Below are 25,313 nucleotides of genomic sequence, written 5' to 3'. Positions count from 1 at the left end.
CAACTGTGAGCACTTTGATTTCCGAAGGGTTAATAAAATAAATATTTTATAAATGTACGCTTTCATTTCAGATCTCATAATCTGGTAATAAATTATGTGATCTCAGCAGATACCTTCTGCTGTACAGTTCAGGTCACAAGCCATCTGAAAGATGTAAAATACTTCACTAGCAAGCTTGTCTCCTGGCTCAGCCAAAAAGAAAGAAAGCATGGAAAGCAAGCACAGAACACAAAGGAAAGCTGTCAATCAAATTAATTCATGCTATTAGAAACAGTAAAAGAGGGCAGTAAAGTGATAGTCTACAAAAGTAGCTGATAACTCATCAACATGGTCATATATCAAACTTTCCAAAAACACTTTCACTAAGAAAACAATCAGAAAAATTTCATTTTCTACAGTTTGTGGACAAGTCCTGTTCTTTCCCCTTTGGAGTTTTCTGCATTTGTCTTTTTAAAAATACCATCTGTTTACTCTGTTAAGCACAAAATAAAAATGCTGTAAATATTAAAACTATGCTACATGCTTTGAAGCAACAATTCAAAATAACACTATCATCAGAATTCTATTCATTTGTACACACTACTCAGAGTGCACAACAGTTGAAACAAACTAAAAAGATTAGAAAAATGCATCTCTAGTCTAGTTAACAAATTCTGCTAATTAGACCCCAGAAAATGCTATTGGTTTACTCGGTAGAAACTCTAAAGACTGGGATAAAGGATATCTGAGTCCTCTTCTGTTTACTGTCCTTCATCTCTGTGAACCACTCACCTCTTTCTGACAACATCCCTTTCTTCACCTTTCCTTTAATGGTCTCTATCTGGTCTACAGATGTTCTTGTTTGTTGACTGGATGACCCTGTCTGAATTGGAGCCTTCTCCTCATATTCCATCTTGGCTCACTTAAGCTGTTTTTATATTTTCTGATTTTCTGTTCCTATGTCTATGTGGATGCATGTCTGGGAGAACAGTAAAAGAACTGTCTCAGTTTCAAAATACCTCTAATGAAAATAGCTTTGCCCCTACAAGAATACAAGGAGGCATCTTTGAACCCTTTATTTCCTTTACCAAGTTTTACAGATCTCTTTCCCCACTACTTGTCTAAAAGCAAACTCTTTTTATTTGACTCTGATCTGTTCGGACAAAAACTATTCTTTTCCCCTGGAATAGATTCAAAGGAATCGAACAAAAACTCTGTGGAACTATTTAATACATTGGCAATTTTATCAGTACTGTCACATGCTGTTCACATATGTAGCGTAGCATGCATTCAGGAAATAGTTCTCTGTACTAGTGAGTGCTTGAATGTTTTCTGAGAACACCTTCAAATATTTGGCATTTCTATATTCATGCTACACTTATCAGTTTTACAAACGTTGTCTTTAACTGCTGCCGTTCTCAGAATCCCCTAAAACAAAAGTACCAATAGAAAAGATCTTTAAATTGATTAGATTTGTAAGAAGTGATTTTTTAAAAAGTTCGCCCCAACAGCTAAGGACAACTTCACTCCATAACCATGGATAACATGTTTAGTTGTAACTAAGGTCCCTTATCTCTCTCGTGAATGTGGTGGAAAATCTGAATCTTACAGGGCTATCTTAAGACCAGAAACAGTTTACTACAGATACCTCTCCTGAAACAAGGCTCTGATGTTCAACTTGATCCTGAAATGTAACACAGGTCAGAACTTGTTTTTAGTATCAGTTATACAGTGAACACTCTCTGTATTCCTGGTACTCAGTGGTTTAATGAGTTAGTCTAAAATTAAAAAAGTACTATTAATTTTGTCACCAGAGCATCTATGTATAGTCATATTACTGACTAGAATTCCACTTCCAATGGCAGAGATTAAAGCATGTTATAACAGGAAGAATATGTAAAGAAAAAGTTTGCTGGGGTTAGTAGCACACGAGCTTTCCTTTTAGTACTGAATCAGAGGACAGCAGCAGATTGAGGGGCAGCCCAGAGGAAAAGAAATCAGTGTGAACAGTGTAATCTCTCTTTGGGTGTACTATCCCTATTTGCAGAAAAGTGGCATTTTATTTCTTTCCCTATCATATAACTTTTAAGATTGATTTGATTTGTTTTAATTTTACTGACACAATATTCATAAGTCATTTACAAAACTGCAACACAGCAAATATTTTGCAATGCAATTTTATTTTTTGATATATAGTGGCATTGATAAAAACAGTCGTTTTGATTTACAACAAAATAAATCCTACAGGAAAAAATATCTACTGCTGAAGAATGCCAAAACTGCATTACTTAGAAGAGTGGTTAAGAAACCAAGCTGCAATGAGCCCTCCAGTATCTCAGACTCCACGCATTCGTTTCTAATAATAAAAGCCCTTAAGGCATCCTTACCCGTTATGTCAAACCAAAGTGGTGTTCCAAGAGGTTCAACAGCTATTACGCCAATCATGTGAGCAACTGGGTCGCTTTCCATCACCGTAAAAGAAAAAAATGCTTCCTCAAAATAAATGGGCTCTGTGGGTGGGACAGGCTTTGGAATCCATTCTATGTGAAGCCGTGTAGTTGATGATTTTTGTGGACGACCATTATCTACAGCTTTAATCTGTGAAACAGACACAACTTTTAAGCTACAGAGTCATATAAATCATTACGTCACATAAATGGAAAAGTAATAATAAGCTCCAGGCATGTTTGTTTGTGTGAGATTTATCCAGAATGGCTAAGTGTCTCTCAGAGTGCTACTTGCCCCTCATTAGTTGGGGAGCAAATGGAGAAAAAAAATGTAGCACCTGACAGTAGCATAAACTGTTACCATAAATTCACTTTTATTTCACTTTCTTCCTGAAAGAGAGTCAATGTGATTGTTTATGCTCCCTTATTCTGTTCATTATCCGTCAAGTTCTGGAAAAGAACTGTAGCTTCTTGATTCACTTGCTCAATACAAGCATCTGAAAGCATCCTTTAAAAAACAGTACCAACCCACAAAGCAATACTTCTCGATTTGTTGATGCTTTCCTTCCTCCAGATACTGCAGTAACTCATCTGCCAGCTACTGAATAAAATGTGATGAGAATACAGATAAAAGAATATTTCACATATTCATGATATATGAGATTTTGACTCACGGAAAGGATATCATATTCCCTCGCTGCAGAAAACTTTTTGGATGAAACCACTCCAGTTTTAGGCTCAATGAAGAATTTGCCATGTTCATCACCATCTTCAATGCTGTAAGAGATCTCCGCATTGGGGCCTTCATCTTTATCTGCAGCAATAACTCGATAGATTGGCTCTCTCCTAGCAGTTCTTTCTCGTTCTGGCTTACCGCGCTCTGGAAGCCTGATTTTGTAGAACTTTTGCAAAAATTGAGGCTTATTGTCATTCTCATCTAAAACCTTCACAATCACTCGTGCAACTGTTGATTTTGCAGGAATACCATTATCTGTTACTGTTACCTGTTTTTTATTAAAAAAAGATACAGTTAGTGTTCAATTCAACTATGGTCTTTCTGACAACGCTCTTTTAAAATCAGATTTTCCTATGACTGCAAAGTAATTCTCTAATTTCAGTTACATAAAGACTGTTGAATAAAGCTGTAATGGTAAATACTTAGAAAAAGAACTACAAAGAGTTACTCAGCTACTATCTTAACATTATCATGCTTTATGTACGGCATGAAGGAGTTGATATATATTAAATACATTCTGCTATTTTGCAGCATAGATATATATTAAATCTATTCTACTGTTTTGCAGCACTGTGGAGGAAATATTAAATTTTTGAGTTCAGGAACAGCACACAAGTATAGTATCTTTAATAACAGTTTCACTGTAATAATAATATGTTAACGTAATTTCAGCCTAGTGTTTCCTTACAACATTTCAATTTAATCATTTGATTTTACATCTCCAAGATGCAATTTATAATACTATAATTTTCAGAATTTGACAGGCCTATGCATTAAAAAACTATATTTTAAGACATAAAATCACTATCTTGTTTGAAAGAAGCTTAAAAAATAGCCTTTTAAAGCAATACCATAACAATCTATTACTGTAGCCTAACTGAATTGGGAAATGAAATGAAATCTGTTCTTCGAGCAATAGTCAAATTTTCTAATAAAAATGCCAGGAAATGAATAAGGAATCTTCTGCAAGCACTGATATGATGTTATTGATATATGCATATTGAACAAAAATACAGCAAAATTAAGAATTCTGTTAATTTGAAATCAGAAAACATAGAAAAAGATGGAAATGGACCAAACTGATATGAAAACATATCATATATAGCAATCTTACCTTATTACTTTACCTTTTACTATTTAACCCCTTATTGAGTAATATATTATTGTCCAATAATATAATTGCTAATAATTAATTGCTATAATTATTGGCTAATAAGGAGTTAAATATGTGCATCATGGGGTACAGAATAACTTGTCTGTTAACATAAAATTAATATTGCTCCATTATTGCTTAATTTTGAGCCAAGAAGAAAAATGGCAAATTTAAAGAAAATGAAGTTTGATTTAATGGCAACCTGAGTTTTGAAGACATTACCGATAAAACAAAAAGAATGCTAAGATATGAGAGAATGGCATGAAGCTGATCTAAAATAATAGCATGAAAAATAATCCATCAAATTGGAACTCAGAAAATAGTTACAAATTGGGAATAAAAGAATGGGGCATAGTAATTACTACTATATAAGCAGGAGTGCAATCCAAGATCAATTTTAATAGCAAACAAGGAATAAACTCACCAACCCATCTGGTCAACATTTCAATGCTCAATTAATTAGCCAGATGCACAGCACTTGGCTTGAGTGGCTGACAACATTGCCCACCATTCTGTGCATTTCTGGGTTTCTTTCCAATCTATTTTCAAAGGTGTCAACATAAAACTAACAAATGGGAAAACTGCTACTTTGGGCCATAGTGCCTGTCACTATCACACCATAGTTCAGGACTTTTGCACTGGATATTTTGCAGACTTTTATTTACAACTTTATTAACCAGCTGGGATTCAAACTGAAGAAAGAATGAAGAATTATAAACAATACCATCAGGCAATAACCAACATTCCAAACTAGAGCACAAGCAGCTTAATCTGCTATCTTTATAGAGAATGGTGAAAGCATGAGTATTTATGTACCACTGTGGGATACTGTAACCTTAGAACAGCCTGAGTTCTGTACATGTCATCTTGGAATAATTAGCTCAGTTCATTTATCTATTCATTTATTATTTTTTGTATTGCAATATCAAAAGGCAGGGCTTTGATCTTATTGTGTTCACAGCATGACACCAAGCAGGATCCAAAATTCAAGCATGAGTGTTAGTGGACAACTGTCCATACCTTTACACTGCTAGTACGACCTCTGACAAGCTTTTGTCCAGATCAAATAGCACTCTCGCAAACATTGCCTAGGTACAGTCAGGAATTCACCGAATTCAGGCACCACTCTCAACAGGCAACTTGGAGATAGCCAGCCTGTTCTAGGGATAAGTTATATGCATTCAAAGCCATACTGTGCCACGTGGCTTTGGGGTCAGAGAATGATTCACAGCTCATTTTATTTAATGTGTAAGTCCAACAGAAAAGCCAATACAATATGCATAGGAGCAAAAGTCATTAGATACCAATTTTAAAATCAATATACATAGCAATGGGTCACAGAAATAAGATATAAGTGACAGGAATTGCTTTTGGAAACTTACACAAGCAGATTTCAGGAGGCAATTTAAAAGAGAATAATATAGTGGTTTTACAATTTACAAGAATAACATGTCTAGTACTAAACAGCACTTGCCAGTTAATTCACTTTTCTATTACTTCTAGCTTAGCCAGTTAATTCACTTAGCTTCTATTACTACTACACACTTTAGAGGAAATCCCACCCTATTGCTACTTAAGTGAAAAGAATTCATTCCAATTCTGGTATAGAAGTTAAAATCATGTTAAGAAATCATATTAATTCAGCTTCCAATGTGCCTAAGGGATTGAAAAGACCCAAGAGGACTCTCTGTACTCCAGAGTTTTGCAAAAGAATAGTTCATGTTAACGAGGTTTACATTCTCCAACAAATCTATGCAGTTTTTATGCTTATATTTCTATCAGAAAACCTTCCTACAGGTATGCAAGTACTGAGTAAGTCCAGATTTGCTCCGACAATTCTGGAGAAAAACCAGATAAGTTTTAAAGCTTGTTTTGGTGACTCATATTGCAGTCCTTTACCTATCATCCAGATGGAGTGTGTAATAATGGTTCCAGATCTTAGGTACAATGTTAAAATCACTGTGAATATTAAGTTGCTGGTGAAGGGCAATGCCATCACATTACATGACAGTAACGGGAAACTGGCAAACTCACAGTTGTCTACATTTTCTTCCAAGTTCTTTGACAGAGAAGGAGAGTATCTATTGCATAAATTCCAGATGATCAATCAAAAGTAACTAAATAAAAGAATTGTGTCACAAATGTCATCTTCTTAGAATCTGTCATGCACGTTGTCAACAGATCTATTTAAGTGACTGATGAATAAGTTATAAAAAAAATAAAGTCTACTTAATCTGTTTGTATTCTCAATGTTGAAAAAAAAAGAAAACAAATCTGTGTATCTTTCAGAGGTCTATATTCAGTAGGGTAACACTGACTGTTTCAATAGAGGAGAAAAAAGAATCACAGTGCTCTTTCTAACAATCATGTCTTTGTACTGTTTGAAATAAGATCTTGGCTTACTGATATAAAAACAAAAAAATACCCTTTATTTGTATCTTAATTCTTAATAAAAAGTCCCAACACACTGTTTTAATGCATAGCTTTGTGCATTGCAATATAACACAGACACAAATTACTTCTGAAATCCAATTATCTAAGTTCTTCATATGGTAATCAAGTATGGCATACTTAACTTTCCGTAAAAGAATAATTAACTTGTAGTCACTGTTTTTCAGAGAATGAAAGAAATTATTTACCTCCAATATGTGTTCTCCCTGCTGCTCTCGATCTAGTTTTCTAGATGTGGTTGTAATTAGACCTGTAACATAAAAGAATAATTCATCAGATCCTCTAAGAAAATAATCTGGATGGGGGTTATGTTAAACCTGTAGTCACCAATATATCCAATCTCAATTTCTTCTTTGGTGGTCCCTTCCATTTTTGCAGCACTTAGCTTTCATTAAAGGAATGGTTGAGGGGTTTCCAGTCCTTAAGGTCTGTGAAAATATTCTTTGTTATTTGAAAGCTAAGCTGTAGTAGTCCTTAAGACAACAGATGCAGTTCTACTTTCTGACCCATCCATGTCTTGTTTCTGACAGCAGGAATTTATGTATTTCTCTCACAATAAGTCTTTTTTCAAAGGGTGTTCATATACCTTATTCAAAGAATGATTACACATACTACATAAATAATTTGAATAATCACTTCAGTGGAAACATCTGCTTGTATTTATTTTTACCAACAATAACAGAGTAAGGATGACCTGAAGAGATGCACTAATAGTGTGAAACAGCAATTTGAGTATGTGTGCATGTGGACACACCTGATGGCTTGATTTAGCAGAGATGAAGACTCAAACAGTAGTGCTGCTGGCAGTAACACAGAAGAAGGATGAGTTTTTGGTGCAAGACGTTAGATATTGTTGCAAGAGTTTGATACAAATTTGATGCAATATTAGGAAGGTATGATATTTTTTGCTTTAAATGAGGAAAGTCAAAGAATTCAGGGTGAAAAATGAATAAGATCTAAACACAAAAGGAACTAAGCTATACAATGCTCCCTAATAGCAGGCTCAAAATTTTAGCTACTGAGTTTCATGAAAAGTAAACTCAGTCAACTTTCAGTTATAGCTGAATGGCTTGCCCATGGTGGGGGTTAAATGTGCCAGGCATTCAAATATACAAGACAGAACTCTGTGTAAAGCCAAGCTGGGATTTACTAGCTCAGGCTAAGTGCCAAGTGAACACACTGATGGCAGTTTGTAGGGCCAACTTGTACCTGCAAACAGTTTAATGGCTTTTGTGTGGCAAAGAAACCGAGCTAACAACAGTATTTGGGTTCAGTTCCCAGAAAAAACATGCTCATTAGCTCAGGTGCAGCACTAGTTCTGCCTGACTCAAGCAGTTGTCTCACAGCTGATAAAAACTGAGCATATAATTAAGAACAGCAACATCAATAAATATTTCAATTTCACTTAAAAGAGAAAGGCCAACAGAAACAGAATTTTACACCATCTGTGCATAGCTATCCAATGCTTATGTCAAAACAGAATTGTAGTCTACATATTCCAACAAAACAGACAGCCTGTACTAAATAATATGAACAAAACATATAACACAATATTACAGCTGTCAAAGGTTCAACTGTTCTTCAAAAAATAGTTCAAAGAACAACCATTCAATTATGGCCATATCTGCCCCCTGTTTTTCAAGCAATTTGACTTGCCATTTTATCAAATCTATCATACACCTAGTATTCTGACCAAATTTCTATCATCTTCTACTTCACCTTTTTATACTTTTGCAACACAGAAGATTTGTATGCTATCCTTGTGGTATCTATTTTCAGTTTTATGAAATAATTGCCCTTAATTCCAAGAAAAGTGTGAATGAAAAAAAAAAGGGGGGGGGGGGGGGGAACTGTTGTGGTAGTACTATGAATTTAGGAGGGAGGGAGGAAAGTATGTGTCAAAGTATTAATGTCCTTGAGGTAACATCTTCCCACAGAGATTACAGAGCTGTGAACAATGACAACTGGAAATATTTACTGTCACATACTCTAAACAAAGCTTTCTTCTTATTTCCTGGTGAGGCTGGCCAAACCACACCACTTCTTTTTCACAGGCTCTATGAGGAGCTGCACAGAACCGTTAATTGGAAATGAACAAATGGCCAAGCAGATGCCTCATCTACTTCCATTGAGCAAAGGGACTTGTAGGAGACTTGAAGAAACACAGGCTCTCCTAACCACTCCCTTCCACCAAATACCTCTGGAGAAAGCCATCACAAGCCCTCCCATGAAGCATTAATCCCCTGAGGCTCATTGGAGTTGCAAGGGAGAATGGTAAGTTTCAGCACAGCCACTCAATGAGTTAGCTATTGAATAGCTGGGTTGGGGGGGGGGGTGTCTCTAAAAGACCAAGAATAAAGAAATTCCAGTAGAAACAACTCATTATGCTTGTGTTTTTCTGAATACACTTCCCATATTCATTCTGCACCCTCTGCACAATATTAGATTCCATCTCTCATGGCAGCAGCAAGTAGAAAACTGCGCACATGAGAGTAGAAAGACAGCATCTTTCAGCAGTTTCCTACCCACTTTTTCCCCAGTGGAGCCATAAGGACTGGAAGACTGGAACCACTGCTAATAAATGCCAGCTAATACTTTGGGGGGGGGAAAAAAAAAACAACAAACACAAACCCTTTGCTGCAAGCACTCCAAAAAAGAATTCCATCTTGTTCCGCTATTCTACATACAGTAGTTTGTTAAAGAAAAGCTAGTTCCATATATATTTTTTCTTAATGAAGCTGCTCAGTAGAACTCAAAAAGGTAAGCAGATAGATAAGTATACAGTATGAACAAAACGTATAATGCTTTGATCTGTTAAATCTTCCAACCTTTTCAACCAAGCATGCCACACTGCTGTTAAAACACTTCAGACCATTAACAGAAGGGCTTAGTCTTCACCATATATATCCTGTAAATTCAGCAGAAACTAGTGCCAACAAAGGAAATGTAACACTTCTGGATTTAGAATCACATACACATGCATGACATTCTTTGCATTTAACCCTTTACTGCTAGCCACTTTCCTAAGTGAAACATTAGCTTGAGTGAGGTTTGTTTCACAACAGTTTAACATTATAAAGGGTTTGATTATAGCAAACACTGAGATTTTCCCTTTTTTTTTTCTTTTTTTCCCCTCAAGCTTTTGTACATTCTAAACACCCAGTGCTGCACTGATAGATTTAATTTGTTGTTAGAGCATTTCAGAATTACAGCCAGGATGGTAAAGTCCAGCATTCCTAATCCAAGCACTATGGCTTTTCTGACTGCTCATTAAGATGGTTGGAGAGAATCTTTGGACTTACTGTAAATCAGCTCCCCATGACAGGAGCCAACAGTCTGCTCTTTCTACTGAGTTAACATTCTCAAAGTTTTTAGATCGAGTTCCCCCTCTTTCCTGTAACAGTTTGGAGATCTCATTGCCCTACCTTTACACACATAAATGAATATCCACACTTCTGCATACACTAAATCCCCACCTGACCATTAAATGGCCCTCAATTCCAGCCTAACTCTGTTCCTATTCTCCTGCCCAACAAACATTCAGCAAAGTGATCCTTGTCCCCATCATGCTAGTCCTGTGAAACTTGCACCTCACTTTCACTAGACTATATTCATCATTGTCTGATCAACTGCCTCTATTGCCAAAACTGCTGCAAACCTCTAGCTAAGCCAACTCCTGCATCTTCCATCCATGGTGATGCTTCTCAGTTCTAATAAAATATTTTTAGATATTCATCTTAAATACATAAAAGAAGGCACCATTACAGGAAAGCCAAACCACTGTCCTTAAACTCACAGCAGTGTATTGTGTTAGAGCAAATGTTTTACTCTTCTGCTGCTAGTCTGGGGTTGTGATGAGCCCTGGCTACCTAGCTACCAATGCTGCAAAGCACAGAAGTGACAATGAAAGATGATTTTTAATTAATTTCTGAAGAAGTGTGTAACATAATCACTTTGGAGATCCTTACTACATGGTGTGGAGAATCTGTTCACTGCTGAATGAGAGAAATGACAGAGTGTGTTTGAAAGAGCACTGTGACAACGCATTCCTTTTTGAAGCAAAACTGACTCACAGAGCATTGTTTTGCAGTCATATTTTCCTGTTTTCCTTCTGTGCCCTCTTATTGCACACTTCTCCCCTCTTGTCCTCCCCAGAACACAACAGGAACTATCAGCTCCAGTAATTTCCATCACTGTTATTCCACCTGGGAATCAGTGCACAGTAAGTCAAGATAGGTCAGCCATCCTTGGGAAAACACAAGTTTATAACAAACATTTCTAAGCTAATGATGAGAAAATGGTGCCTTTAGAAAATTAGTTCAATCTTTGCATTCAGTAATGTTTTAAAACTCACCTCACCAGTAACATTTTCATAACAGCAGCTGTATAATTTAGAGTCTTTGGATAAAACCACAGCAGTTATGCCTCACTAGATGGAAAAGTACTGTAATGAATTGAAACTAATTGTAAACATCCTTGAGAAAAACAACAACAAAAAACCCCACACAAGGTAACAAACAATTGTATTGTTCCTCCTTCCTTCCTCCTTAGAGTTTACATTCGGGGGATATCTACTATGAGGTCTACTGCAAAATCAAAACAGTTACAACTGTATCCAAATACAATTTATTTCAGTTGTTCACTTCAAACAATATTAAGCAGACAAAAATGCAAGTACAGCATTGAATTGCATAAATATTAAGAAAACTGCTACAAGAAAATAGCACAAGGGAGCTGACATTAGTAGGGATTTATTCTATCCCACATGTTTTCATCTCAGTGCCTAGTTACATCCCATTACCTCTGCATCTCAGTCCCATATCTGAAAAAATAACACCTCAACAACAACTCCAATCAATACTGAAATGGCAAACTCTTTTAAAAAATTCTAGGACAGTAGGTAGGCACCATGATAAAAATAGTAACGCCACTCTATTAGCCACATGGATCATCTCAGTGGTTCTATTGGAATCTATTTTGATTGAGAATGAATGAAGTTAATTTCCCTCAGGTTGAGTCAGCCTGGGAGCGATGGGAGTCAGTAAGCAATCCTCCTGTCTTTATCACGATGAATGAGCCTTCTTTGTTTCCGGTTTTCCTAGTTTCTCCTGCATCCCACTGGAGTGAGCAGCTGGGTGGGAGTTTGGCTAATAGCCAAAACCCTAAACCCCACAATCCAAAAGACTAAACCAGGTGCCAAGTCTGCTAGTTGCTTCCAGTGAGTTGGAGCTGATTGGTTTGGTTTGAATGCAGTGTAACGGTATTTGAACTGTAGTATACAAAAATAAATACAGCTTTTTTGATCTTTGAATGCATTGGCACTGAAGGTTTAAGGAAATGGAAAGCAGATATAACATTTTTATCAACAACAGACACAAGACACTGGAATTAAATCTGATAAGGGGTAGTCATAATTTTACAGTTACATTTTGTTGACGAGATTTTTGTCTTCCCTGCTGAATGCAAACCATAACCAGTCTGCAGAAATGTTTTTTTTTCTAGACTGTTTTAGTACAACTCAATTTAAAGCTCTAGATCAGTTTAATTATTTACACTTCCATTCCCCCAGTTTGAGTTCCAAAATGGTGAATTACTAATGAATATTAAAAACTATTATCTTGGAATTTTCTTTACAATGTCTAAAAATATCGATCAGTGTAAGAATTTAAGTATGGATTTTAAATTTACATGTGGCTCTAATGATAACCTAGTTTTGACTACTGCATAACACAACCCTAACATACCGGGTCAATTACAGGATACATTCTCTGTACAGTGATAACCAATTACATCTCTTCAAGAAAAAAAAAAGGCTGTTGTGCCCTTAGGTATGGGATCAGTAGTTTCCTCCTCATTAAAGTACTCAATGTGATCAAGTCACATCCTAGACTTCTCTGATAAATGAATACACTGAACTTCAAGTCCCACTGTCAGGAAGACCTCTTAGGATGTTTGGAACTGCTTTTGGTATTTCAACATTTTCTGAAAGAATGGATAAAATGATTAATAATCCATGACTGTTTCATCATGGCCATGGAAAAACAAGTGTGTTTCCCCCTCCCTCCCCCAGTCTTCTTTCTTTCAACCAATTTCAAATTAATTATGATTTGCACTTAATTTACTTTACAGTGACCATCAAAAAAGGTTCATACTTCCTTTCTAAATAAATTCTTTATTGATACTATGTTCAGATATACTTTTGGCAAGACTACAGTCAAACCTTGTCTTCTACGTAAGCCAGACATTTCTTCACAAGTGAAGTAAATAAACAGGTTAATAAAAATAAGTCAATGGAAAGCAATAGAAGAGGGATTTTAGATCAGATTTCAGCTTTGCAGCTGCTAAAATTTAAAGTCCATGTCCCACCAGTCATATATAGATGATTTCAAGCTAGACAGTGAGACTTTGTAACATATCACTATGAATGCAGGCTGCTGAGCAGAAAAAAAAAAAAAAAAAAAAAGAACAACTTAATCAACTATCATACTAGAGAGAGCATACCATGAAGAAATGGTACTTTTTTCTTTTATTACATGGCCCTGAAGATTGTTCCTTAGCAATTTGACTTGCTTTTCAAACTCTTCCTTGACCTAAGTGCCTTAACAGCTCTCAATAAAACCACTGACAAAACCATCACCAATAATTTTCAAATGCTGAAAATATGATTATAAGCATACAGTCCCAAAAGAAACTAGCTATACCACTTAAAAGTGCTAAATGGTTGGAAATACCTTTTCTGCTCAAGTGAAGCATTTAAAAGTAATCATTTCTATTATTTTAACAAAAGACTGGTAAGTATAAAAATGAGACAAATTTGAGACTGAAAGCCCAGGTTTCTCCTTCTACTCTGGTGCTTAGTAGACTTTTCTAGGCAGTTTAAATCTACTTTGGGGGCTTAAGGAATAGTTTTCCACTTCATGTATGAACCTGATTCATGCATGATTTGATTATTTTACAGAAAAGGGTTTCACCACTTATAAAGAGCTAGCTTTAGAAAAATTAAAACAGAGATGCTACTGTAGTATACTGTGCTGAAATCAGTTTTCCTTTTCTGTTAAGTATAGCATGATTGCACTCAACCAGCACAGTCTTTCAGCATTTAGCTGCTTTTCTGTCTTCATTTCCCACCTGCAGCTGATGAGGCAAAAGCCAGCAGCCATTCCCAGTGCACATGCAGCAAGGTCAAGTTGAGACTTAAAGGGCTAAAATGCTTCACAGGAGTCCAGACATCATTGGCTTTGCAGATCACCTTCTTTTATTTAGGCAGTTACTTCTTTCCTATTTCAGATGCTGATGCATATACTCTAGATTTCATACACAAAAATCATTTTTGTCACACTTATCCCATTTGAATAAACGTCTTGCCCTTTGAACAGTACTCTATGAAAGAAACATAATGAATAACTGAGATCTTGGTTCCACCCAGCCCAAGACTGCATTAAATAAGGGATAACAAGCCTAGACCATAGGGGCTTGCTTGTGTCAGCACATTAGCCATTTATTGAGGTACAACTACATCAGTGTTTATAAGTTTGTTACATGTTACTAGGAGGGACTGCAAGCTTTGTATATAGGGTCAAAAAGTAAGTTACTTAGATCTCTGGCAACATTTCAAGTTAATCAGTAGCCAGGCAATTTAATTACTCAAAGTACTCAAAGGTACAACTACAAAGTATAACTTCCTATGTGCACCTTGCACTTATTAAGAATCACTTCCCTCAACTATTTTAACAGCATCCAGATACAAAGACCTGGAATTTGCTGATCAGAGTGCTCATTAATCATTTTAGTGACTGCAAGCAGAGAGCAAAGACAAACAACCCACCAAAGATTATTAACATATGGTATACAGAGGAAAAAACGATTTACGTAAATAACCAAGTCATTTAATCCAATAAATATTGTGGAATTTGAGCTATACTTCAGCTGAAGTATAAAATCTGTGTTTAGTAACCATATAATTATAGGAAACTGTTCAAAACGTATCCTATAACATTAACTGTGTAGCTTTACAGTCATGGAGTACTTTATGTTCAGCCTTTATTTATTAAGATAATGGTATAACTACCACTGCATTTTTTTATTTTTTATTTTTAACTAGTAAAACTGTTTGGAGAATAATATAATTATATAAATAATCACACCACTTCCTCCTCCCCCATACACCCTTCCCCATGCACAATAGCTACACTGGAAAAACTAACCTAAGTCTAATATTCATCATTCTGAATCATGGAATCACAGAATTGAAGGGGTTGGAAGGGACCTCGAAAGATGAATACTTGAGAGCATTTAGTAAGTAGCTGCTTTTACTGGCAATCATATACTTTTTTTAGGTTGTTTCTCTTGTACTTGAGAAGATTAAAAAAAAAATTGGAAGTCATAAGCAGTATAAGGTAAAATCACACAAACACATACACAAACACACACACACAAACCAACTTAATAAATTATAAAAATTGTTTAAAATAAATTTGTGTGAAAAAAGAACCTTAAACCTAAATTTAATTATTAAAAGGAAGCTAGTAACAGTGATGACAAATTTCCCATAGAATTAACTTTGATCTTATTATCAACAGAAAACTGTAAGTTTGTTATCTCTTTGCTGACCTTGCAAAAATACTCTTGCCATCAGCCCTATCTGGTACAGTGATGTCACACCCATTCAAAGCCCAAATTCCTAGAGTAATTAACTCTCTTACTAACCTTATCTTCATCACTCTCCTTTATTCCCTCATTTTGAGACTTACTATCTTCAATAAAAAAGTGCAGGATTATTGCTATAAAATCTCACAACACCTTGAACAACCTTTTCCAACCTAACATAATCTTGCTGCATTTGTAGTGTTTGAATAAAGAAACCCTATGCTCCTTTCCAAACTTGGCTTTTTTTTTTTTTTTTTTTACCCTGAGCAAGGAAATGAAGTTTTTATCTCACTGTGGCTATCGCTGAGTTATGCTTTAAAAAGTCATAATTATTTGAGAGAAATATTTGAAAACAATTATTAAAGGAGTAAGATGAGTTTTGTGGCCACTTTCTCTGTCACAGTTTTACAATTCCATAATTAATCTCCCATAATACCACTGAAACATATATATATGGATTATGTATGTTGCCAGGAAGTAGCAAATTCATAAAAAAAAAAAAAAAAAAGAAAAAAAAAGAAAAAAAATACTCTTTGGACTTCAGTCTGTTGTTAACTGCTATTAACAGTTGGTAAATGCTGTCTCTGAAATTAAACAAAGTTTAATCATGACGTTTTTGCATTGAGTTAATTGAACATATTAATCAACAAACAGATTTGGAGTTACAGGTGCATATCAACAACCATAAAATCAGAGCCTTCATGCATTTCAACTACATCTTGCTACACAAACCTAAAATTTAATGGAGAGATTTTAGAAGTTATTACAGCTAATTAAGAATACATGACCTCAAAGAAAATACTGGAGCAGATTTCTGTGTTGGCTATCGCCTTGACGTCAAACTTGCTCTTGTGTAATTCAACCATTTTTACTAAGATAGATACCAGCGTCTGTTTTGGTGCAATTATAGCATGTACATCATGACAGCTTTGGTTAAGAACAACTAGGTAACATTTGAACTCTTGAAACTATTGAACTCTTTTTGATATTTAATAAATTCTCCAAACAGTAAAGTATATTAGTAGAAGGAAGAGTAAAGTTTAGTACTGCTAGATTTGTTTTAAACCATGAGTACTGTGGTTTAAAATTTTCTGAAAAATTATACCAGCATGTTCCATATTAAACAGGAAATTAAAATCTGTAGTTAAAAGCATTTATTCTATGAAGAAGTGCCTTTCAGGAAAGTAGTTTCCAAATAACCCTATGGGATGCCAGAAAATGGAACAGAAGTACTAGTTTCCTATGTGGTCTCTCTTACTATAACAACCATGGAAACAAAACATTAAAGGGTGGGTTTTGATCTCAATTATTGTAGTGCATCTAAGACTATTTTTATACAAATGAGACCACCCAGTGGACCTGAATGTGCACAGACCATAAAATATTGCCAGTGCAAACAAGAACTTCTTGATGATTAGATGTAGCTTAGATTTCCATGACAAAACCATGTGGGTAATTGACACCATCACAAACAACAACAACAAACACAGGGGAGTAAGAAGACACACATAATACAGTTTGTTAACTGTAATTAAATGAAAATATTAATTAATAAAATATAAACTGATCTGTGAAGGTCACAATGTTTTATGCAACTAATTTTACATTTTAAAACATAGAAACAAGAAAAAATAATATTTACTTAAATGATTTGCACAGAAAGGATATAACACTAACTAACTGACTGTTATTGACAAAATCCAGTCCTTTACAGTTTTGAAAATACAGGTTACGGAAGAGCAAAATTCACCTTCTGAACCCCCATCCATGGATACTTATTATTTTTATCTATGTGGCTTATTTGTTTCATTTTTTGTTTTTCGCTATATTAAATCACAAGGATTTCCTTAAGAAAGCTCTTCAGCTGCAAAAGATGGCTGGTCTTGCTTTGTCAACTGTGGAAGTGGCAATCCAATTTTAAAATTACAGTCTTCTACATTTTTAAACGTAGGCGAGTTCAAGAATGTGTCTCCTTAAGAAAGGAACAAACAGAACTATCTTTCTATTGGTAAAATAAAGATAGCTTTTGGACAACATGCAAAGGAAGATTTGAAAATGAGATTTGGCAGAGGCTTTTCAATCATTTATCACAGAAATAACACTGGAAGCAAAAGCTTATATTCTGAAGGAACCAAGGCAAGAACTATGAGTAGCATGCTGGTAGTAACATCGTATGTTCTAACACTATCAATAATCAATCAGTCAAAATTATTATTTATTTTTTTTTGAGGTGCCTTCTTCCAATTCAAATAGTGTGAGTATGTGGATAAATGAGGCACAAATTATCATGTTGAGATATTTCAGGGTTTTAGACAGCCTACAAATAACCTTATTGGAATTTTCTTTGGCTACTCATTTCAATCTTTCAAATGAAAGCAAAGTTCAGGCAACAATGCTGTGCAATGTAATCCTCCTCATTATCCTCCTCATTGACGTTAAGAAGGGGTTAAGGATAATATACGAATTTACAAAATTACTCAGGAAATTGTTCAAATGTCACTAAGAACACTACTGTTATTACACCATTACGGGTAATTGTTTGAGGGCAGTACTTGTCTATACAACCAACTCCCAACATATCTGAGTGAGTGTTTGATTTACACAATGCTGTTGCTCTTTCTTTCTTCTTTTTCTTTTAATTGCGTGTTATTTTCTATATTTACAAGACAGAATACAACTATAACAAGCCTGAAATGCCTTTGACCTACAGATTTAGAAGAAACTGATTTTGCAACCAGACCATATGTAAAGTCCTCCGTGCAACACTCATGACAGAGATGATTACAAACTGCTGTCAAATGTCTTGGTTCAAGATTTGGAGAGAAATTCTTTAGCTCGTTTAGATTTTGACTGACTCCTGTGAATTTTTTAGCTAAAACAAATTATAATCACTCAGGTTTTGATCTTTTATTTTCATCATTCAAAAAATCAAGCCAAGTTTGTTAATATGGGCACTACTTCTGACTGAATAAACATCTCTTAATAGGAAATCGATACTAATGTAGTAGTGTTTTTAGATATACAAACTTCATTACAGTTATGCTACTCAGACAGCCTATCATTGAAAGGCTCACACCTCTGCAAGACATTATACTGTGGTATACGTAGTGGTATTATGCAAGAGGCTCATAATTCTATCTCACCAACAACTCTTCCCTGGCCAGAATTGTAATTTCCCACATTATATATTCAATCTCAAAATGGAGTTCTTAGCTCTTACTATAAAAATTAGTTATACAGTGACTATGTCTCCATCACCATTTCTGTGACACGGTATGGTAAGGGTGAATAATGGAAAGAAAATCTTAATTTCTTTTAAATTCCCACTTCATTACATAAATCATAGAGTATGACCTGAAGGTTTTATGTGGTTCCAGGACAGAAAGAGGGAGGGGGAAAGGACTGCTGCACTGCTACTTTGTTCCCCCTTTTGCTCTTCCCAGCTCAGTTTTCTAAAGATATAACAGAATATTAATTTAAAAAGCTCTAACAGCATCATCTAAAAATTTAAAAGAAGTGATCTCTACATAAGTGCTTGCAAATAGTAATAAAAAACTATCTATAACACAGCATATTTTCCATCTTTTTAAATGTTAAATCTTTAAAAATTGTACGGTGACTGTGAAGATGTTATTAATAATTTTACAGATATAAACTTGTTTTCCCAGGCTCAAGAAAAAAAGTCTATACAAACTTTTGTCTACTCATGTAATCCTCTCTAGTTGCAGAAGAAGTTTAACAAACTTTTGGGTTACTTCTGTTCACATATTCAATAAAGGTGAAGGAAAAAAAATTCTTCTACAGTCAATATAATGAAATGCTTTATTTTCTCTGCACGTGACAAATAGTTGGGCACATACTCGTTACATACACTTTGAGCTGTGGGACATGAATGAACAATAATGGAGCATGTCATTTGTTGTCAGCTAAAGTAGCAAGAAAAATAATTTCAGTGTTTGGGGTTTTTATTTAACTGTAAATCACATTTGCGTGTAATGTAGTAGTGCCTGTTTTATTTGAGTTCTAAACTATTAGCTCAATTGGGATTAAAAACCACACGTAGTTAAGCAACAAAGATTTCCTTTGTCAAAATGAAGTGTATACTATTGTGTGGTCACTGCCCCTTCATTTCCTCACTGAGTAATTCTCCAGCATTATCGGAAACCCATGGAAGTTGTTTGCAGCTGTACCCATTTCCTATTTCACTTCACTCAGTCTCCAAATCAAACACACACACGAGATACTGCTTTAAAGGTACAAACATGAGCTACTATAATTTTATACATTCAAAGCTCTAATGTTTGCTAGACACTAACTAATAAGCAGAGAGCAAGATCCATAGACTAAGTGCTATCAAAACTTTTATCCCCATTTGATAGAACAAACTTTTTATATAAAAAAAAAAAACAAAAACATTATATGGTAGGATTGTATATGCAGAAAAGTTTTATCTCAGCTCGAAGGTTGTTGTGAACTTCATAATGTATATTTGAGGTGAATGTATTATTTAGAAGACAAACTGCCACAATCCTAAACCACTGCAGGATCACTTTAGTGTAAGTACTTTCAAAACTTTGGATACTAAAAAAGAACATAGAAAAAAAGAAAATATGATGATCAGAAGTTGAATCAAATAATATTAAATCATATACAAAACACTAATCTTGAGATTTAGTCACTCAGCTTGGAAATTCCAGAGTCAAGGCTGCAAAGTCATCTGAAGTTGACTTTCTGGTAAGTGTGTGTTAAGATACACAGACTCAGGCCTCGTTCAGATCACAGGACACAGTGTGTTCCAAAATGGGTAATTACTCAGTGTTTCTGTTGGAATTCTCTGGATAAGGGAGGCCTTATCTAAATGGTCTAACTCCTACACCAGCAGATTACTAATTTCAAAGGAATGACCGTGGAATTCTCATAATACTACTTGAAGTGCTTCATAAATATGAACACGTTCACAACACTCCAATGCAATTAGGTAGTGCAATTATTCCTATTTTATACCTGCAAAACTGAAGTACTGGGTAGCGAGCACTCAAAAATAATGTTGTTAATTTCCTACCCAGGTTATGAATACCACTCCAGTTTTTGAATTTATGCACCAACTCTCATATCAAGGCGTGAAGCTATGCTTTTGCACTCAGCATTTCTGCATGTCTGACTCAAAATTCTTATATGAAGCAACATCAGGTAGCTCCCTGCCTCATTTGCTATTATTGTTTTCAATTTCTGAACTGAGGGATGGCTTCTGGAGAAAATGTTATTTACTACCCAATTCTTTCCCCAAGCCAAATCTAGTCAGTACAATAAATGTAGCAGAAGTCCCAGGGGAGTGGAAGTAAGCAAATCAATTTGGCAAAACAAAAAAACAACAAAAGAAAAAACACATCCAAACCTTATTTCACAGGATAAGAAATTATTTCTGGGCTGAATACATGGACAAGGTAATCAAAAAGAGTGTGAAAGGGTCTTCGTTTATCCTATATATATCTGATTAGGATCCAATCTTTTGTTCAGTAATACTAAGGAGAGCTGGAACTCTTTTAGCTTTGCAAATGGAGTCTTTGCCATTCCATTGTATATCCTGCCACTTAAAAGAAAGCAGTACAGGCTTCTTTCAGATACGTCATCTCAGCAATCTTTGACATACTATTTAGATGAAGCCTGTATCATTGAGGAGTAGCTATCTTTTAAAATAATGACATGGCAAAACAATACTATCTGTGTGAAAATGACACAGAGTAAGGCCTACAGTTCAGTTAGTTGTCTTTGTTTGCAGAGTTGAGTTTAATGGTTCTAGCTCTACAGCAATTAAGGATGTTCTTAGCTCTTACATATCCATGCTTTGACTTTGTTGAACCATTATTGTTCGTCAGTTAAAGCTGAATACCTTTCTTCAAGTTTGCAATCACAGAATCCTACAAATTTCTTCCCAATATCTAATCTAAATCTCCCCTCTTTTAGTTTAAAGCTATTGCCCCATGTCCATCACTACTCTCCCAGACAAAGTGTCCCTCCCCAGCTTTCCTGTAAGCACCTTTTAGGTATTGGAAAGCTGCTATAAGGTCTCACCAGACTCTTCTCTCCTAGTCTGTTTTCATAGAAGAGGCACTCCAGCCCCTTTACCATCCTTGTTGCCCTCCTCTAGACTCATTCAAATATGTCTATGTCCTTCTTATATTGGTCTCATAGGTGCAGAGCAGAGGGGCAGAATCCCCTCCCTTGCCCTGCTGGCCACGCTGCTTTTGATGCAGCCCAGGATACAGTTGGCTTTTGTGGCTGCAAGCACACATTGCTGGCTCAAGTTGAGCTTCCCATCAACCAATATCCCTGGTACTTCTCATCTGGGCTGCTCTCAATCCATTCTTCACCCAGACTGTATTTGTGCTTGGGATTGCCCCGCATGAAAGAATAAAAATAAAATAAAACTACAAAACACAAGAAGCAAGGACAGAACAAGAATTCCATTCCAGTCCACTACAATGGCGCACTGAGGAACTCTAAGTTCCTCTTTGCAGTTACAATGAGGAGCTGGCTTGGCTACTACCTTTACAATTCCTGCCAGGTACAACAGCAAAAATCATCTAATTCATGCTCCTCTCATTTCTCAGATAGAAATGAAATTACATGTTTCGATTGAAAGCTCTTAGTAAAATGAATACAATAACTCTCTTGAATTGGCACTAACAGATCAATTTCTGAATGATTAATCCAATATAGACTAGCAACTACATAATTCATAAACAGCTTATAAATATACACTTGTATACAATATTATCAGCTATTATTTGTAGATGCCATACTAAATACCTGTTCTGCTTTCTAAGAACTACTGCATGTTAACCATCATGCTTCAAACATTCCTCATCAAAAGCAATAAAGAAAATCAAGATATTATAATATGAAGGAATAAAAGATGGAACAAAAGCATAAATTTGTCCAGTGCAATTGTGCTCATGTCAAAATAAAAATATTAAATGTTTGCATTGAATATTTTACAAAAACAACCATGGATGTGATTCACTGTGTATAGCTGGAATGCTATAAAGTATGATCTCTGTTTTCCAGACCAGTAAGAGACTTGTCTACAAAACAAACGAAATAAGGTTTCCCAAAGGAACCAATACAGATTTTTAAGTAGTTTTTTGAAGAAAAGAGTTTCCAATAACAAGTTTTTAACATCCACATCTAAAAAAAATATATGCAGATGTAAAACAAATACTACATAAGCATTCCATTTAGTCTGAGTCTGAAGTCAATATACTACCCCTGACAGAATTTGCATATATTAATGAATAAATTGATAATAAAAAACCCGCTGAGCTGACAGACTCAAATTAAGGATGCTACACATTTTCCTCTGCTTACTTTAGGTAGGTGAGTACAGTTCTTCAAAAAAGTAGAAGATGAACAGACATGTTTATTAAAGTAAGAGATCTTGTTAAAGGAGAGGCAGATTTCACCGAGATGTAAAATACTTTATTCTAACACATAGATTTTTTGCCCAATTTGTTGCTTTCTCAGACAAAATGTACACAATTGTATCCAATAGATACCACCTGTACTTGTAGGTAGCTAGGATGGATAGTTGTCAAACTCTACCTGTACACAAGAAGCCTAAGAACTCTTAAAAGGCATTTAAATGGTGTAGTACCTGTAATTTACCTATAGCAGCAGATTGTGAATAAAACACCTAGGAAAAAGACGTTTTCTGATGAGCACTCTGGCAGCTTATGTTCCTTATAAGATATTTACTGCCATATAAGCAGAACAATATTATTATAGAACTCTCCATCACCTCTAAAAATGAAAGTTAGCAACTAAAGAGTATTTCAATAATTAATTTTCAAAATCTTTGACCTTCTTAGAAGGCAATAACAAAATGTAAAAAGAAAAAGAAAAAGAGGAAGAAAAAGAAAAAAACCCTACAAGCACGTGAGCCACACCCACAGTAAGTAAAAAAATCACTGTTTTCTATTAGACATACCAGAAAAAAAAACAACACAGACTGAGTTTTGGAGCACAAAAAACAGAAAATGTTTACTTTAACATAATCCTTTGCTTTAGAAAATCACATGAACGTTGTTAAAAGCACAAACCTTTCCTGGAGCACAATAGCTCCAGTTTTAAGTGGTAAGATAAAGCACAGTAGTCCCCAGGATGTGTTCTGAATAGCTATCAATTTCTGCCAATTCCAACTCCTTCACAATACCTTTCATATTTAATTATAAGCTATTTTGCAAGAAGTTAACTAGATATAAAGTACTTACTCTGACTTTATATAGTTTCATAGAATAGTCTGGGTTGGAAGTGACTCTGAGATCAAGTCTACTCCCAACTCCCCAACAAGAGCAGGGACAGGTTTCTCAAAGCCCCATCCAAACTGACTTGGAACACTTCCAATGATGAGACATCCACAACTTCTCTGCACAATTTGTTCCAGTGCCTCACCATGAAAAAAATTCCTCCTTATATCCAGTCTAAATCTATGCTCTTGTAGACATATTCATCTACAGTTCTGTTCAGGTTGACTATGAAAATTGTGCAATTAGTTTTTGCTCTAATTCTTTCCTGGAAATAATATTACGGCAACTATTTTTATTACACTTAGCTAGCTTAAATGTAAAGCAGCTTTTCTTTTCCTTTTTTTTTTTTTTTCTCCCTCCATAATATGGGAACTCCCAAACTAAAGACAAATGTATTTCATTTACTTTAACCAAAGGCTAAGTGTATCTGAAAAGATTACAAATATCATGCAATATACTGCATCGTATATCCTGTTCCAAAGAGTGAAATAGCATTTCTGCATGCAAAGAGAAACTTAGCAATGCTTCTTTTCAAGGAAGTTATTTCATAACTTAAAATAATAAAAATATTTTGAAGTGTCAATGAAGATCTACTGGAAACTCAGAAACTGATCACTTTAAGAAGCATGCAGATAGCACTTCAGCTAGTAGCGCTTTCTTTCCAGCAGATCAGTTAAATCGATACTTCTTGTAATAAAAATAATCTTCTTTCTGTGACAGAAGCACTATCCCCTACAAAGGTCCATGTCAGTTTCTCCACCTAAAAAATCATGCTTACTGCACAAATACACACATGCATCCTATTTTAGAGGCTATAAATTCTAGAAATAAACTAGCTACATGCATGAGAACAGACAGCAGTACTTTACTTGACATAATTTGCATGTAGGTTATTGCTATTTATAACCTATATTACTATAATGTGTGGGAGTTGTAGCCACAGACCATGATACAATAGTGTTTAAATCTATAAAAAGACAGAAAAAGATGGATCCTTGACCTAGAGAGGAGACAATAACATAGTATCAGCTGAAATATATTTTTAGCACTCACCACATATTTTAAGAACCCAAACACTTGTCTTTGCTTTACTTGGACTGAATGCCATCACAGTCCTTGGCTGCAGAGCCAACCAAAGTAACAAACGTAACAGATGCTTAACTTTCACTCTGTCACGTTCAATGTTACAATGGCATACAGTTAAAAGCTTGATTCATATTCCAGACCTATCTCCCTTTCAGCTGGACGGGAAACCTGGGGCCCTGCAAAGGTTTCTCTTGCTTGGACAAATACAGTCAGTGTGACAGCCTGACAAGGTCCAACAAGGGTAACACATTTGCAGAAGCAAACATAAGAGGATTTGATCTCACTAATTGTGGTCAAATGTACTCTTCAGCTGAGTCCTGTTTTAATTAACTGAGGGGGATAAAATACACTGTGTATTTTATCAGTTACAACAATAACTGAAATCTTTTAAAGTGATCTTTAAGGTCCTTAACATTGCAGTCCTATTGAAAGAGCTTTCACCCCTAGTAAGACTTATCCAGGTTAAACAGATCTGATTGTTAGTAGACAGAAGACTTTAGAAGTAACAA

General features: G+C 35.3%; 1 protein-coding gene across 5 annotated transcripts in view; it reads right to left on the bottom strand.

Annotated features, from left to right (window-relative positions):
* The window catches only part of FAT1 (FAT atypical cadherin 1), a 108,274-nt gene that overhangs the window by 44,366 nt on the left and 38,595 nt on the right, over positions 1-25,313 (bottom strand). For all 5 annotated transcript variants that reach the window (XM_032186392.1, XM_032186394.1, XM_032186395.1 and 2 more), the window contains exons 4-6: positions 6,955-7,016; positions 3,101-3,430; positions 2,367-2,577 (exon numbers count right to left, since the gene is read on the bottom strand). In XM_032186392.1, coding sequence (XP_032042283.1) covers positions 2,367-2,577; positions 3,101-3,430; positions 6,955-7,016 — 603 coding nt within the window. The remainder of the gene's footprint in view (positions 1-2,366; positions 2,578-3,100; positions 3,431-6,954; positions 7,017-25,313) is intronic.

This window comes from Aythya fuligula, chromosome 4 (genome assembly GCF_009819795.1).
Source record: "Aythya fuligula isolate bAytFul2 chromosome 4, bAytFul2.pri, whole genome shotgun sequence".
NCBI lineage: Eukaryota > Metazoa > Chordata > Aves > Anseriformes > Anatidae > Aythya > Aythya fuligula.
Note: the sequence above shows the minus strand (reverse complement) of the source record. Positions and strands in the feature narration are given on the sequence as shown.